This window comes from Urocampus carinirostris, chromosome 11, assembly GCF_059441175.1.
Source record: "Urocampus carinirostris isolate Australia breed hairy pipefish chromosome 11, RoL_Ucar_1.0, whole genome shotgun sequence".
In the NCBI taxonomy this organism is placed as follows: Eukaryota; Metazoa; Chordata; class Actinopteri; order Syngnathiformes; family Syngnathidae; genus Urocampus; species Urocampus carinirostris.
The window spans coordinates 13,710,921-13,723,536 of NC_142359.1; the positions used below are offsets into that span (position 1 = coordinate 13,710,921).

Consider the following 12,616-nt stretch of genomic DNA (forward strand, 5'->3'; position numbering starts at 1 on the left):
GAGGAAACCCACGCAAGCACGGGGAGAACAGACAAACCCCGCACAGGAAGTCCGGTAGCTGGATTTGAACCCACACAAGAGGTTCCCAAGACCTTGGAACTGTGCCGCACACGCGCTAACCACTGCGCCGCCGTGCTGCCCGCTATATATATATATATATATATATATATATATATATACAGTTAAGAAATTAAGTATTTGAACACCCTGCTATTTTGCTATTTCTACATCTTAGAAATCATGGAGGTGTCACAGACCAGGAACGGAGACGGGACCCAATAGCGCTCGTTTTCTCAGTTTTTATTGATAAAAGAGGGAGAGAAAGGCTTGCTTCCAGGATCCGCGGATCGACGAACACAGGTAGCAGGTGGCGGGAACGCAGAAGTGGCACTTCTGTGTCGAGTGAGGAGGATCGGAGACAGGCGGGAATAGCAAGTTGTTGGCCAGGGCTGGAGATCAAAGGCGGTGTCGAGTTCGAAAGCGAGGTCGGTAGCAGGAGGCAGGCAGATAACGGGGCAAAAGAGGTCAGGTAACAGGCAGGCAGAACGGGGCGTAATCAGGTCCGGAAACAAGTCACCAACAAAGGTCAGGCAGAAAAAGCAGGACAGGAACGGAGTCGGACAAAAAGGCTTACTGAGCTGAAGGCAACAGTTTGCGTAACGATCTGACGGCTTCCTCTTGGAAGCCGGGGGTTTAAAAAGAGAGTGACAGCCAATCAGCTGTCCGGGCTGTTGGCGCCATTAAGCTGCCGCAGCTGCGCTCAATCGGCAATTATGACAGGAGGGGTCTGAGATTTTCATCGTTGGTGCAAGTCCACCGTGAGAGAGATAAAATACAAAGAAAAATCCAGAAATCACAATGCATGATTTTTTAAAAATGTATCCGTGTGATATAAGTATTTGAACACCTGTGTATCATTTAGAATTCTGACTCTGAAAGACCTGTTAGTCCGCCCATTAGAAGTCCCCCTGCACTCCATGTATCATTCTGAATCAGAGGAACCAGTTTGAGGTCGTTATTTCCATAAAGACACTTGTCCACCTCATACAATCAGCAAGACTTTAGGGCATGGTCACAAAGCCTTTCACGGGCGTATCGCAGCTGAATCACGGCCAGAAGTTTCTGCCCGTGAAGCAGACGCGGTGGAAAATGTGCAAAATTGGCTAAACCCGCTGTTTACCCGTGGTATGCCCGTGAAACAGAAGCCAGCGACTGTTCCGCATCCTTATCGCGGGTAACCGCGGCTGCATCGCGTTTCACCGTGCTTACATGCGGTACACACGCTAATGCACGTGATAACACCGCGATACAGGCGCAGAACAAACATGCTATGACTGTGCTCCACCCGCGATTACCTGCTAAAATTTCACGTCCTACCCGCGTGTAACCACGTCTTGGCCGCGGCACGTCCTAGCACGTTCGTACCGCATCTTTACCTCGTGTGTACCACATGTGCCGCCCGCGGTTACCCGTGGTCTAAAGTTTTGAGCAGCGCAAAACTTTTTCGCGCGGCCAACCGCGTGTGAATTTCTTACCGCGTGTAAAGCACTGCTGTATCTCGTCTGTATCGCGATCTCAAAGCGTCCAACAGCGTCCGCTTCACGGGCAGAAATTTCTGGCAGTGATTCAGCCTTGATACGCCCGTGAAAGGCTGTGTGACCGGGCCTTTAACTTGTAACATGGCGAAGACCAAAGAGCAGTCCAAAGACACCAGAAACAAAATTGTACACCTCCATAAGGCTGTAAAGGGTAACAGAGCAATTGCTAAGCGGCTTGCTGAAAAAAGGTCTGCCTTTGGAGCAATCATTAGAAAATGGAAGAAGCTAAACATGACAGTCAATCTCAATCGGAGTGGAGCCCATGCAAGATATCACTTGGTGGGGTCTCAATGATTCCAGGAAAAGTGAGGAAACAGCCCCACAGGAATAGGTTAATGACGTGAAAAGAGCTGGGACCACCTTTTCCAAGGTCACTATAGGTAATACACTAAGACGTCATGATTTGAAATCATGCATGGCACAGAAGGTTTCCCTACTTAAACCAGCCCATGTCAAGGCCCGTCTTAAGTTTGCATTTGACCATTTGGATGATACAGAGGAGTCATGGGAGAAGGTTTTGTGGTCAGATGAGACCAGAATAGAACTTTTTAGTCATAATTCCGCGAAGCGTGTTTGGAGGAAGAAGAGTGAAGAGTACAATCCGAAGAACACCATCCCTACTGTGAAGCATGGCGGGGTAGCATCATGGTGTTTTTCTGCACATGGGACAGGACGAGTGCACTGCATTAAAGAGAGGATGACTGGGGCCGTGTATTTTGAGATTTTGGGGAACAACCTCCTCCCCTCTGTCAAAGCATTGAAGATGGGTCGTGGATGGGTCTTCCAACACGACAACGGCCCGAAGCACACAGCCAGGAAAACCAAGGAGCGGCTCCGTAAGAAGCATATCAAAGTTCTAGCATGGCCAAGCCAGTCTCCAGACCTGAATCCAATCGAAAATCTTTGGAGGGAGCTCAAACTCTATGTTTCTCAGCGACAGCCCAGAAACCCGACTGATCTAGAGAAGATCTGTGTGGAGGAGTCAGCCAAGATCCTTTCTCCAGTGTGTGTAAACCTGGTGAAAAACTAGAGGAAATGTTTAACCTCTTTGATAGCAATCAAAGGCTTTACCATATTTTGGAATTCATTTTCTCAGGTGTTATTTGTAACTATATCACAAAAAAAATCATGCATCGTGATCTCTGGATTTTTATTTTTAGCTTGTCTCTCTCACAGTGGACATGCAACTACGATGAAAATTTCAGACCCCTCCATGATTTATATATACATATATACATATATATATATATATATATATATATATATATATATATATATATATATATATATATATATATAATCATCATCATTCGCTGCACCGCTTATCCTCAGTAGGGTCGCGGGGGTGCTGGAGCCCATCCCAGCAATCATCGGGCAATGGGCAGGGGACACCCTGAACTGGTTGCCAACCAATCGCAGGGCACACGAGGACAGACAATTCACTCGCTCAGTCACACCTAGGGACAATTTGGACCGGCCAATTCACCTGAAATGCATGTCTTTGGAATGTGGGAGGAAACCGGAGTGCCCAGAGGAAACCCACGCAAGCACGGTGAGAACATACAAACCCCGCACAGTAAGGCCGGGAGCTAGATTTGAACCCACGCAGGAGGTTCCCACGACCTCAGAACTGTGTCGCACACGCGCTAACCACTGCGCTAACCACTGCGCCGCCGTGCTGCCTGTATAGAGTCAAGAACACATTCACATTTTTGACTCTGGGAGACTGATACAGAGGAGGGGATTCCCAGCCCCCTGGCTCAACCCAACTGATGTATTGCAACATCGTTGGGAGTCATTAGGTGACCAAACCTCCCGATTCCCACCCCTAATGCCGGGCTCCAAGCAGGGAGCCAATGGCTACCAATGTTGTAAGTCTTAGGTCCATGATTTCCAAGTGGGAGAAATAGCAAAATAGCAGGGTGTTCAAATACTTATTTTCTTCACTGTATATTTATATATTTATATATTTATTTATTTCTTTGTTTGTTTGTTTGTTTGTTTGTTTATCCTACCTGTTTTTTTTTCTTTTTTGTTTGACCGATCTTGTCTTGCCCATTTCAGCTCTAATCCAAATTGCTTGGTGTTGCAGTATGCGTAGTGTGTTGCTGTGAGTAATTAGGTGCCGTGTTGTTTTTGTAGCGTTTATTATCGCTTAATAAGGGGAATTGCAATAATTTATAATCATTCTATCGGCACTTGTCATGACATTTTAAGCTTTGCTGAACAACTGGCTGAGGTTGAGTGTGGTAGACTTTCCATCATTTGGAGCTTTTCAGAACTAATGGGATGCTAGAAGGCCTTAAAAACATTGACGAAATAGACCCAAGCACACCGATCTGGAACAACATTGAATGACGTGTTGACTTAAACAAAGCAAAATGTGCCACCCTCCCGCCAAAGGTAGCAAACCCGCACCCATCGGCATTTCGTTCCGTGTTTGCTCTCCAAATCTCAAGCAGACGATGGACTCAGCAAGAAGGAGGTGAGTATTTACTGGAGAGAATCCCGCGCTTCAATGAGCTCATGTCATTTCAAGCCTTGCTTGACAAATGCGGAGATTGTTGAAAAGTGATGAGATTCCGGCGGAAGAACACAATCGGCTCCGCACGGGGGCCTTTTCTTTTTCCGAGTGTTTCTTAGCAGGTAGAAAGCCGGTCAAGGCCGTCGCGTTCCAGCTCAGCAAAAAGCAGCGTTAAAGCTTTTTCAGTTGAGCAGTCGATGATGAGATTAGTTTGAGATATTTTTTGTCCCTCGCGCCCTTGAGGCTCACACTCGCATTGATCCCTCTTGAGGAAATGGCAGCACGCCAGCACCGTAAAGCATGATATGCGGCAAGCTCCCCCCGGGGCCGCACGTTATGTTAACGACGTACAAGCGGCCGTTTTTGTACGCATGCTAAAAAAAAACTTTTCAATAGCAAACCCGTTACTCCCTTTTCCATCGGCAGCAAACGATTCACTGGGACACTGTCAGACATTTTTTTTCAACAGTTTCCCGAAGTAACACAAGCTCTCCTTCATTCTGAGATATGACACAATTCTGCATGAGTCATGGTGACAGACATGTCAGTTTTAGTGACCCGCGATAGTGGTCAAGATTCTCAATGACATTAACCATGATGTGAAAAGAGCTTTGGCTGTTTTTTGCTGCGTCAATGAATTCTCGCCCTCAAATTTGACTTTGATCGTCCTCGTGAGCATGACATCACCGCTTGATTACAGAAGTCCATTAGCCGTGGGACCCAGGAACCTCCACAGAAGCCAAATGGCCATAAAATCCGTCTAAATATCTTTAGGAAAAACATAATCGTTCCTAATCAATATTCGCCAAAAGTCAGATTTTTGGAGTCAGGTAAGGTGTTAGTGTATTAACTGCAGTCACATTTATTGGATCATGGAGTTGTGATGGAAACAGGCCACAGTTGGCTCCCTACCGGTTGTTGTCTATGCTTAATGACGCTCACTGGCATCCTGATGTCCGCCATATTTCCTGCCTCAAAATCGAATTAGCTAATGCTTCCCGAAAGTGAACGCGGAAGGGGAGTAAAATAGAGGTGAGGAGGCGGCAGAGCGATTTAACCGCCTTAACCTCCATCTGAACTTGTTTGGTATTAGTGTAGTGGCGGCTTCAACTAGGAAGCGGGAAATGAAAGAACCAGTTCCAGGCAGACAGAAATTGCGCACTGGTATAAGGGTAAGAGATGAGGAAATGAGGTGAGGAGCACAAAGTGGTGAGGAGGAAATGTCACATGACATCAATTTAAGATGGAAAATCAAGGAGGCTGCGAGGAGAGGAAGATTAACCGCAGGAAGACACAGAAGACTAGAGTGGAAGACGGACTGTTCCGCTGAAACAAACTAAATCATAAAATGCAGAGTGGAGGAGGGAGAAGGTGAGCGAGAGAGAAAAGAATGGAGGAGAGAGCCTTGAAAAGCAGTCCTCACCCACTGGGGTCAGAGAAAAGTGCAATCGCTCACCGAAAAAAGCCAACAAAGGAGTTGAAACTTTCTGCTGAGCCAGATACCCTTAACAAAAAAAGTCAATACGAAATGGAATGAAACCGATAGCTTTTCCATACACGACTGGGCTGCAGGAGCCAGGGAACACGCAAGTTTGTGTATGCCGTCCCAGCAGACCACACTCAATAAACAGCAAGTGGCTCAATGGCCATTCTGGCTGCACTCCAACAATTTCATCAAACAGAGCAACTCTTAATTTGTGGATCGCGATGACCACAAAACCTTCTGCAGGAGATGGCCGGCCTGAAATGTCCGCATCATTCATCGTGCTGACGAGTCCCTTTTAAAATGAAGATCAAACGGTCTGGATCTAGGCCGTCCTTTCTCTCAAAGGCCATTGGGAAGTAGAGACAAGAAAACACATTGCAGTCTTGAGGGTCCTCAAGTCTCTTGAAATCTAACATTTGGTTTCTTCAAATCTCAAGACAATTTATGGTTGCACATGGTGGTGCCCGCGCAAGCGTGGTGAGAGCAGGTGGAAGTGAATATTTGAGGGTGTGTGTGTGTTGGGTTGTTATGTCTGCATGAGTGGGCTGACTCCGGCTTTCATGTGCAGCCGAGACCAAGACGGGAGTTCTGCAGCGCCATTCATCATCCCTGAGTGCCCACTGTGCGCCCGTGTCAACTGCAGTGGCACGCACCAGGCTGCTCAACGGCCATCTCTTGTGCAAAGCCCAAAGACCCACGCAAACTATGCACCCTCCCCTGATTGAGGACTGGTGTGGAGGTGGCGCATGAAGCACCCATCTCCCTCTTATGCGCTGAACCCAAATAGTTGCTCCCTTACGGTGGAAAGGTTTTAGCAGGCATCGGGCTGCGCTCCATCCACGCACCGTCAATGAATCAATTATAGATACCGACAGGTCCTAGCAGGAGGCGTCTTACCTGTTGGCGGAGGGATGTAAAGATCCTCCAAGCAAGTCCCCTCTGAAACCTCTCACGTGCGTTGCTCTAGGTCTGTCTGTCAGTACGTGTCTCCTTTCTGTGGAGCCTCCTTTCGTCCTGGCTCCCCCTCACTCCTGCACCTCCCGTTCCGCTCTCTACCTTTGGCTTTCCGCGGGATCAGCTCGTCCGGGCCGCGCCGCCTGGACGGGGACGGAGCGGTGCTCGTTGCTGGCGATACGGCTGCGACCGTCTCTCGGAGCGCGCCATCCTTTCTGTGTGAGGAGCGGGGGATGCGTCGGGGGGCGCATGCGTGTGTCGGGGAGCGGCGGGCGGCTACAGGTGACGACGGAGCCTTCTTGCCATTTCCAAAACAGCGTCTGTGCTGCTTCTGCTGCTGAAGATAATGATGCTGCGCCTCCCAGTGATGTTGCTGTGTGAGACCGCGCCAACCAGGTTGCTGCATAAACACCACCACCCACCCCCCTCCCCTTTTACACACGCATCCCTCATTTCCACTCACTGTCTATTCGGTTTCAAGACTGGCATTGCTATAAAGCAGGGGTTGGAAAACTTTTCGAGTCCTGCTCCTCATTGGGTTAAAACATTTGACAAGAAAGCCGCAGCGGGAAAATTACTGATTTGACTTGATGTATCCCATACCTGTCAACCTGTGCGTTTTTGCCGTACAAAGTACGTTTATTATGTATTTTAAGACGTGTACGACGTACAAAAAAACTGTACGGAATCACACAAATTTGTCAATGATGGGTACCATCCGGTAAACACCGACTTTCACGAAATGGCAAATCAATCAAGTCAAAGGAGTTCAAGTTGTATAGTGAATTGAAGTCCGTCTCTTTTCAGAGAACGGGCTTTTTCGCCTCAACTCATTAAAGAGAGCCGGCTCTAAAACGGCTCACTTGCTCTGATGCGTTATATTACGAATCATGATGTTGTATAAAGAAGTTAAGAAAAAAAGGAAGTATAAAAGGAGAAAATGAAAAAAGACAGGTTTGTGGTCATCCCTTTAATCAGTATATTACCAACAATAATTTAATGCAAAAAATGAATTCATAATTTGAATAAGAAAATGTATTATTCGACTTAATTATATTTGCATGTATTTTTTCCTTCTACAATGAACGTCCAAGCGACTTCATTTTTGAACTTTTTTGTATACTAAACCTCATTCATGTCGAGCAACTCAGGATCTCACAACAAAATGTTGATTAACTATATATGATATAACGAAACACATGTACAATATAACATGTTAAACTACATAAATAAACACGTTTGAAAAAAAAATATGGTGTAAGATTTTTTTGTATTTTGTAAGGAAAAATACAATATTTTGTAAGAGCATAGAGCAGGGGTGTCAAACTCATTTGAACTCGGGGGCCACACGATAGAACAAACATTCTGTCGGGGGCCGGACTAGTAGATTAAAGAGAAAGAAAAAGAGAAAGAAAAAAATAAGAGACAGAGGGAGGGAAAAGGAGAGAGACACAGAGAGTGAAAAAGACAGAGACACTGGGAGAAAAGGGGTGGAAAAGAAAGAGAGAGAGAGAGATACAAGTACAGTGTCTTTGTTCGAGGCACCTGGCTTTGGCAACATCACATTGACCTATTTCAACCTGCAGTTTGTTTTTCTCTTGCGCTTCTCTGAGTGTCATCTCGCGGGCCGGATTCAATCCCTTAGCAGGCCTGATCTGGCCCGCGGGCCGCCTCTTTGACACCTGTGGCATAGAGCCTTGGAGCTTGACAGGTATAGTATCTGTAACTGTCAACTTACTTGTTTTCCCCAAATTTTCCATGTTTGATTTTTAATCATAATAAAATTTCAAATTGATACGTGGGAAAACGTAAGTGGGATCTCATCTTGCCCATTATGGCTCTAATCCAGACCGTTTCAGTCAAAGGTAGCAGACAACGACGTCATTGTAGACTGCTAAAATTGTCGCGGTATACTGGCTAAACTTGTTTATTACAAATGATCTTTCTTTTTATTCTACTTAGTCTGTCCTGCTGTGAGTAAATATTGTGTTTGTAAGGTTGATTATTGCTTACTAAGTGGAATTGCAATCATTAATAAGGGGAGCAATTAGCTGAGGTTGAGAGGTATGTATATTTACAGATATAGTCTCAAATTCAGTTTCTCTGCAATACATGAGGGAAAATCTAATGCATGCCTACACAAATCATCTTGTATTGTTTCTTCCATTTTGTAATGAATTATTTCAAACTTTTTTAATTAAAAAAACTATGGCTTTTTTGCACATTCCAATCGGGCAAAAATAAAAATTGACAAAAAATTTAGATGAGTCTTGTTAAAATAGTAGCGACTGTATGCCTTTATCAATAAACAAATATTTCACTAGTATGTGTACAGGTATTTCTTTCTTTGGCCAAAAATTGGTTTTGAATAGCTCCGAAATGAGTCAAGTCAGGTCAAGACATGTTTATTTGTGACGGCCTTAATCACCAGGAGTCTCAAAGGGCTGCTGTACAGACCACAGTTTATTGCAAAGTACAGACTATTATGACACCAACCCCTGATCTAAAACCTACATGAGGGCAAGGAAAAACACAAAGACCTGAGTATGAGTCAAGTCATGTTTATTTGTAATGCCTTTATTGATCACAAGAAGACTCAAAAGGCTGCCTAGATCACAAACTATTGGAAACTACGGACTATTATGACACCATCCCCTGATCTAAAACCTACATGAGGGCGAGGAAAAATTCAAAAACCTAAGGATGAGTCAAGTCATGTTTATTTGTGGCGGCCTTAATCACGAGGAGTCTCAAAGGGCTGCACAGACCACTGACTATTACAAACCACAGACTATTATTACACCATCCCCTGATCATTTCTCGTTCTTTTTCTTTGACTAACTTTCTCTCTGCGTTTAGTCTCTTAGTCTCTTGCTCTCTCCTTTCCTCTTTCATCCTTCTCTTTCTTTCTCTCTTCAATCTCTCACTCTCTCTCTCTTTTCACACTGTCTCCCTCTCCCTTTCTCTTTCTTTTCATTTCTTTTTTTCTTTTTCTCAAATCTTCACTTTCTCAATGTTCTCTTACTTTTTTTTCTTTCTTTCTTTCTTTCTTTCTTTCTTTCTTTCTTTCTTTCTTTCTTTCTTTCTTTCTTTCTTTATCATTTTCTTGCTTTTCTTTATTCATATCTTTCTTTATCATTTTCTCTCTTTCTTTTTCTTTCTATCTTTCTCTCTTTCTTTAATTGTTTTTTTGTTCTTTCTCTCTCTTTCTCTCTCTCCAGCTTTCTTTTTCTCTCTCTCTCTTACTATCTCTTTCTTTTTCTCTCTCTTTCTCTGTAATCTACTAGTCCGGCATGGAAGAGTGCTTTTTTGGCCACGTGGCCCCTGAGTTTATCTGAGTTTGACATCCCCGAATTAGGACATTTTCATGGGCCTGCAAGACGATCTGGCCGTCTACTTTGACTTGTTTCTAATTAGTTTACCCACAACAAAGTGAAGGAATTTCTAGTCACGACTTTAAGTGATGATATAAAGTGCAATCTTTCAGTCAAAAGCTGTGTCAATGCTTTCCAAGCTTCCTTTTATGTCAGAAAGCATGGGGATTGTTGCTTAAGCGATGTCCTGCTGTGTGCTGAACTGGAACAAACAGAGCACGCACACTGGTTTTATCACCCTGGACCGTATGTGTGCATGTATGTCCCTCGTTTAATATTTGAGCACAGTCATTGGATAGCTGTACTAAAAGAAGAAGTGATTGTCGCCTTCTGGTGGCATTTGGGTGTATTTCTACTTAAAGGAAGATTGACGTACAGTGCAAGTGATATAGATTAAACTTACATTTTGGCAGGAGATACAGCAAGTAAATCGACCAGGAAACACCTCCTTAAGCTCAGCAAATTTCCATCATGTAAATAAGGCCTTTGCTCAGCATGTAATCTTAAAGTTGCATAGAGAACTGAGGTGTTTGGCCCCTTCCACACCTCAGGAATGACCCAAAACAATACTGGATTGACATCCTCTGAGGCGTGTCCTCAAAATGTTGAGAATTTGCGACCACGGGTCGAGTTACTGTTTGTACAGAGGAGAAATGACATGCAAAGCGCTCGCCTTCAGAGATCCCAGTCAGAAACATTGGAACCTCGAAAGGGCTGATGACAAGGTAAGTCCCTCATCGGCGCGAAAGAGATGCTAACTAAAGATTTGTGCAAAAGTACCTGACTTGTTATATTGCAGATGGTAAACGACACAATGGACTGCTTCCTGTTGGATCCCATGCGTCTCGTTTTCATGTCTTTCAACATCAGTAACCTCTTCACACTCCCCATCTTTATCACCATCCTGTACATCGGGTACCGTCAGACCTCGCGACGCCACTTGGCCAACAGTGGCAGTGGTCATTCGGACATTTTCATGTTCCACTTGGCAGCCATGGAGGTGTTTGGCGTGATGACAGCCATGGTGCGGACTTACGGACTCTGTCTTAGGAATGCCAATCTCATCAGAAATGGTTTATTTATGTTTTACTTCATTTGGTACGGTGAGGTCTTGTTTCACACCTTGACCTGCATGGATCGCTATATAGCTGTGGTCCATCCAATCGCTTATGTGGGCCTGAAGCTGGGGCGAGGCTTGCAACTGCGGAATGTCATCATTGCATGCGTTTGGCTGATAAGCATCTCCACCACCGTTGTAGCATATTTTCAATTTGTACCGATCATTGAACTCATCTTTCTCTCCCTGATATTTACTGCCATAATCTTCTGCAGCCTGTCGGTGGTGTATGTCCTTATTCGGCAAGGACCAGGCTCAAAGATAGTGTCCAGGTTCGACCACAAAAAGAGAAAGGCCTTTAAAACCATGCTGATCATCCTTTCGGTGTTGACGTTGAGGTACCTGTGGGGCGTTATGACGTGCATCTACTCATTGTTTGGCTTTGTCACTGACACTCTTTGTTTGATGATGGCAATGGAAAGATTGTTTTGGATCCCTTGCGCGTTGCTGTTGCCCCTCCTCTTTATGCACAACAGACGACCACTCGTCTGCTGTACACGCAACACACGCTGAATCTCGATAAGGATTGTTAGTCCTTTTTTCACTGAGGAAAAATGTTGTGACATCGCTTTCAAAAACACTCTATATGTTGAGAAACTAAATCTGTAATCAAATCTGCTCTGCTGTTTACATTTGTTTGTGGAACTTTGTATGTGTAGCATTGTGAATAAAAACCCAAAACCAAAAACACACTGAAGTTGAACTCATCCCTCAAAAGACAGAATATGAAAAAACCCTTCCTAAACTCATTTTAATATGTGTAATGAGTTATAGGTGTGTTTATGCAAATATTCCGGCCACACCGGTGTCGAGAGCCGGTTCGTCCATAATACAGAAACTGTAACTTAATGCAAGAAGCGCTTTTGACGTTTCTATCCATGACTTATTTGATCTTGTCTTTTTGAGGAATGATTCAAGAAAATGTCTCCTACGATAATCACCAACTTCAATCATTTTTCTGATCCAAAAATAAATAGTATGTAAATTGTGTAGAAGTTGGCTCACTTTTAGTTCTTCTCAGTCCTCTGTTGGCCTTTTTCAAGACATGATCTTCACCTAACTCGGGGGTTCTTGGCATTGAAAGCAGCGATATGCCCCCGATAAGTATACAAAAGCTCAAGGTTCTATGGATCCTGAGTGAGGAACCCTGAGGTGAATCAACTGGAAGATTGATGGGTCTAACACGGAAAAGAATCAGCTGAGTCTAAGAGAAAGGTGACCATCCCAAGCTTTCCTCCAGGCACATGAAGAGAGTTTTCATCAAAAGAACACTCTTGCATGGCACATGATCGAGATTACTTTTTGTCAACTGGACTCCATTTAGCCAGCGTTGCTTCTATCAGCATGGAGATAAATTAGAATAGGAACTGTTTACTGTGCCTGCTGTCCCACCTAGGAAACGCCCCAGGAAACACTCTAGATATCTCATTACCTTGCAGCCCAGTAAAAAAGGATATTTTACTTTTAAAACTGTCAAGGGCAGAGAGATGAGGGAGCAATGCTGGATCCACCGGGAACTTGAAAGAAGTGGCTTCAATTGTTTCTGCCTTAGCAACCCAGCCC

General features: G+C 44.5%; 2 protein-coding genes across 2 annotated transcripts in view; one reads left to right on the plus strand and one right to left on the minus strand.

Moving 5' to 3' along the window:
• The window catches only part of trpc5a (transient receptor potential cation channel, subfamily C, member 5a), a 34,641-nt gene extending 27,679 nt beyond the window's left edge, over positions 1 to 6,962 (minus strand). The window contains exon 1 of the mRNA XM_088348431.1: positions 6,506 to 6,962. The gene's annotated coding sequence lies outside the window, so the exon portion shown is untranslated. The remainder of the gene's footprint in view (positions 1 to 6,505) is intronic.
• A 3,558-nt stretch (positions 6,963 to 10,520) lies between these two features.
• On the plus strand, positions 10,521 to 12,309 carry LOC148356465 (uncharacterized). The gene is made up of 2 exons (XM_088348150.1): positions 10,521 to 10,661; positions 10,736 to 12,309. The coding sequence occupies exons 1-2, from the start codon at positions 10,539 to 10,541 to the stop codon at positions 11,564 to 11,566; spliced, it is 954 nt and encodes a 317-aa protein (XP_088204276.1). The 5' UTR covers positions 10,521 to 10,538; the 3' UTR covers positions 11,567 to 12,309.
• The last annotated feature ends 307 nt before the right edge of the window (positions 12,310 to 12,616 follow it).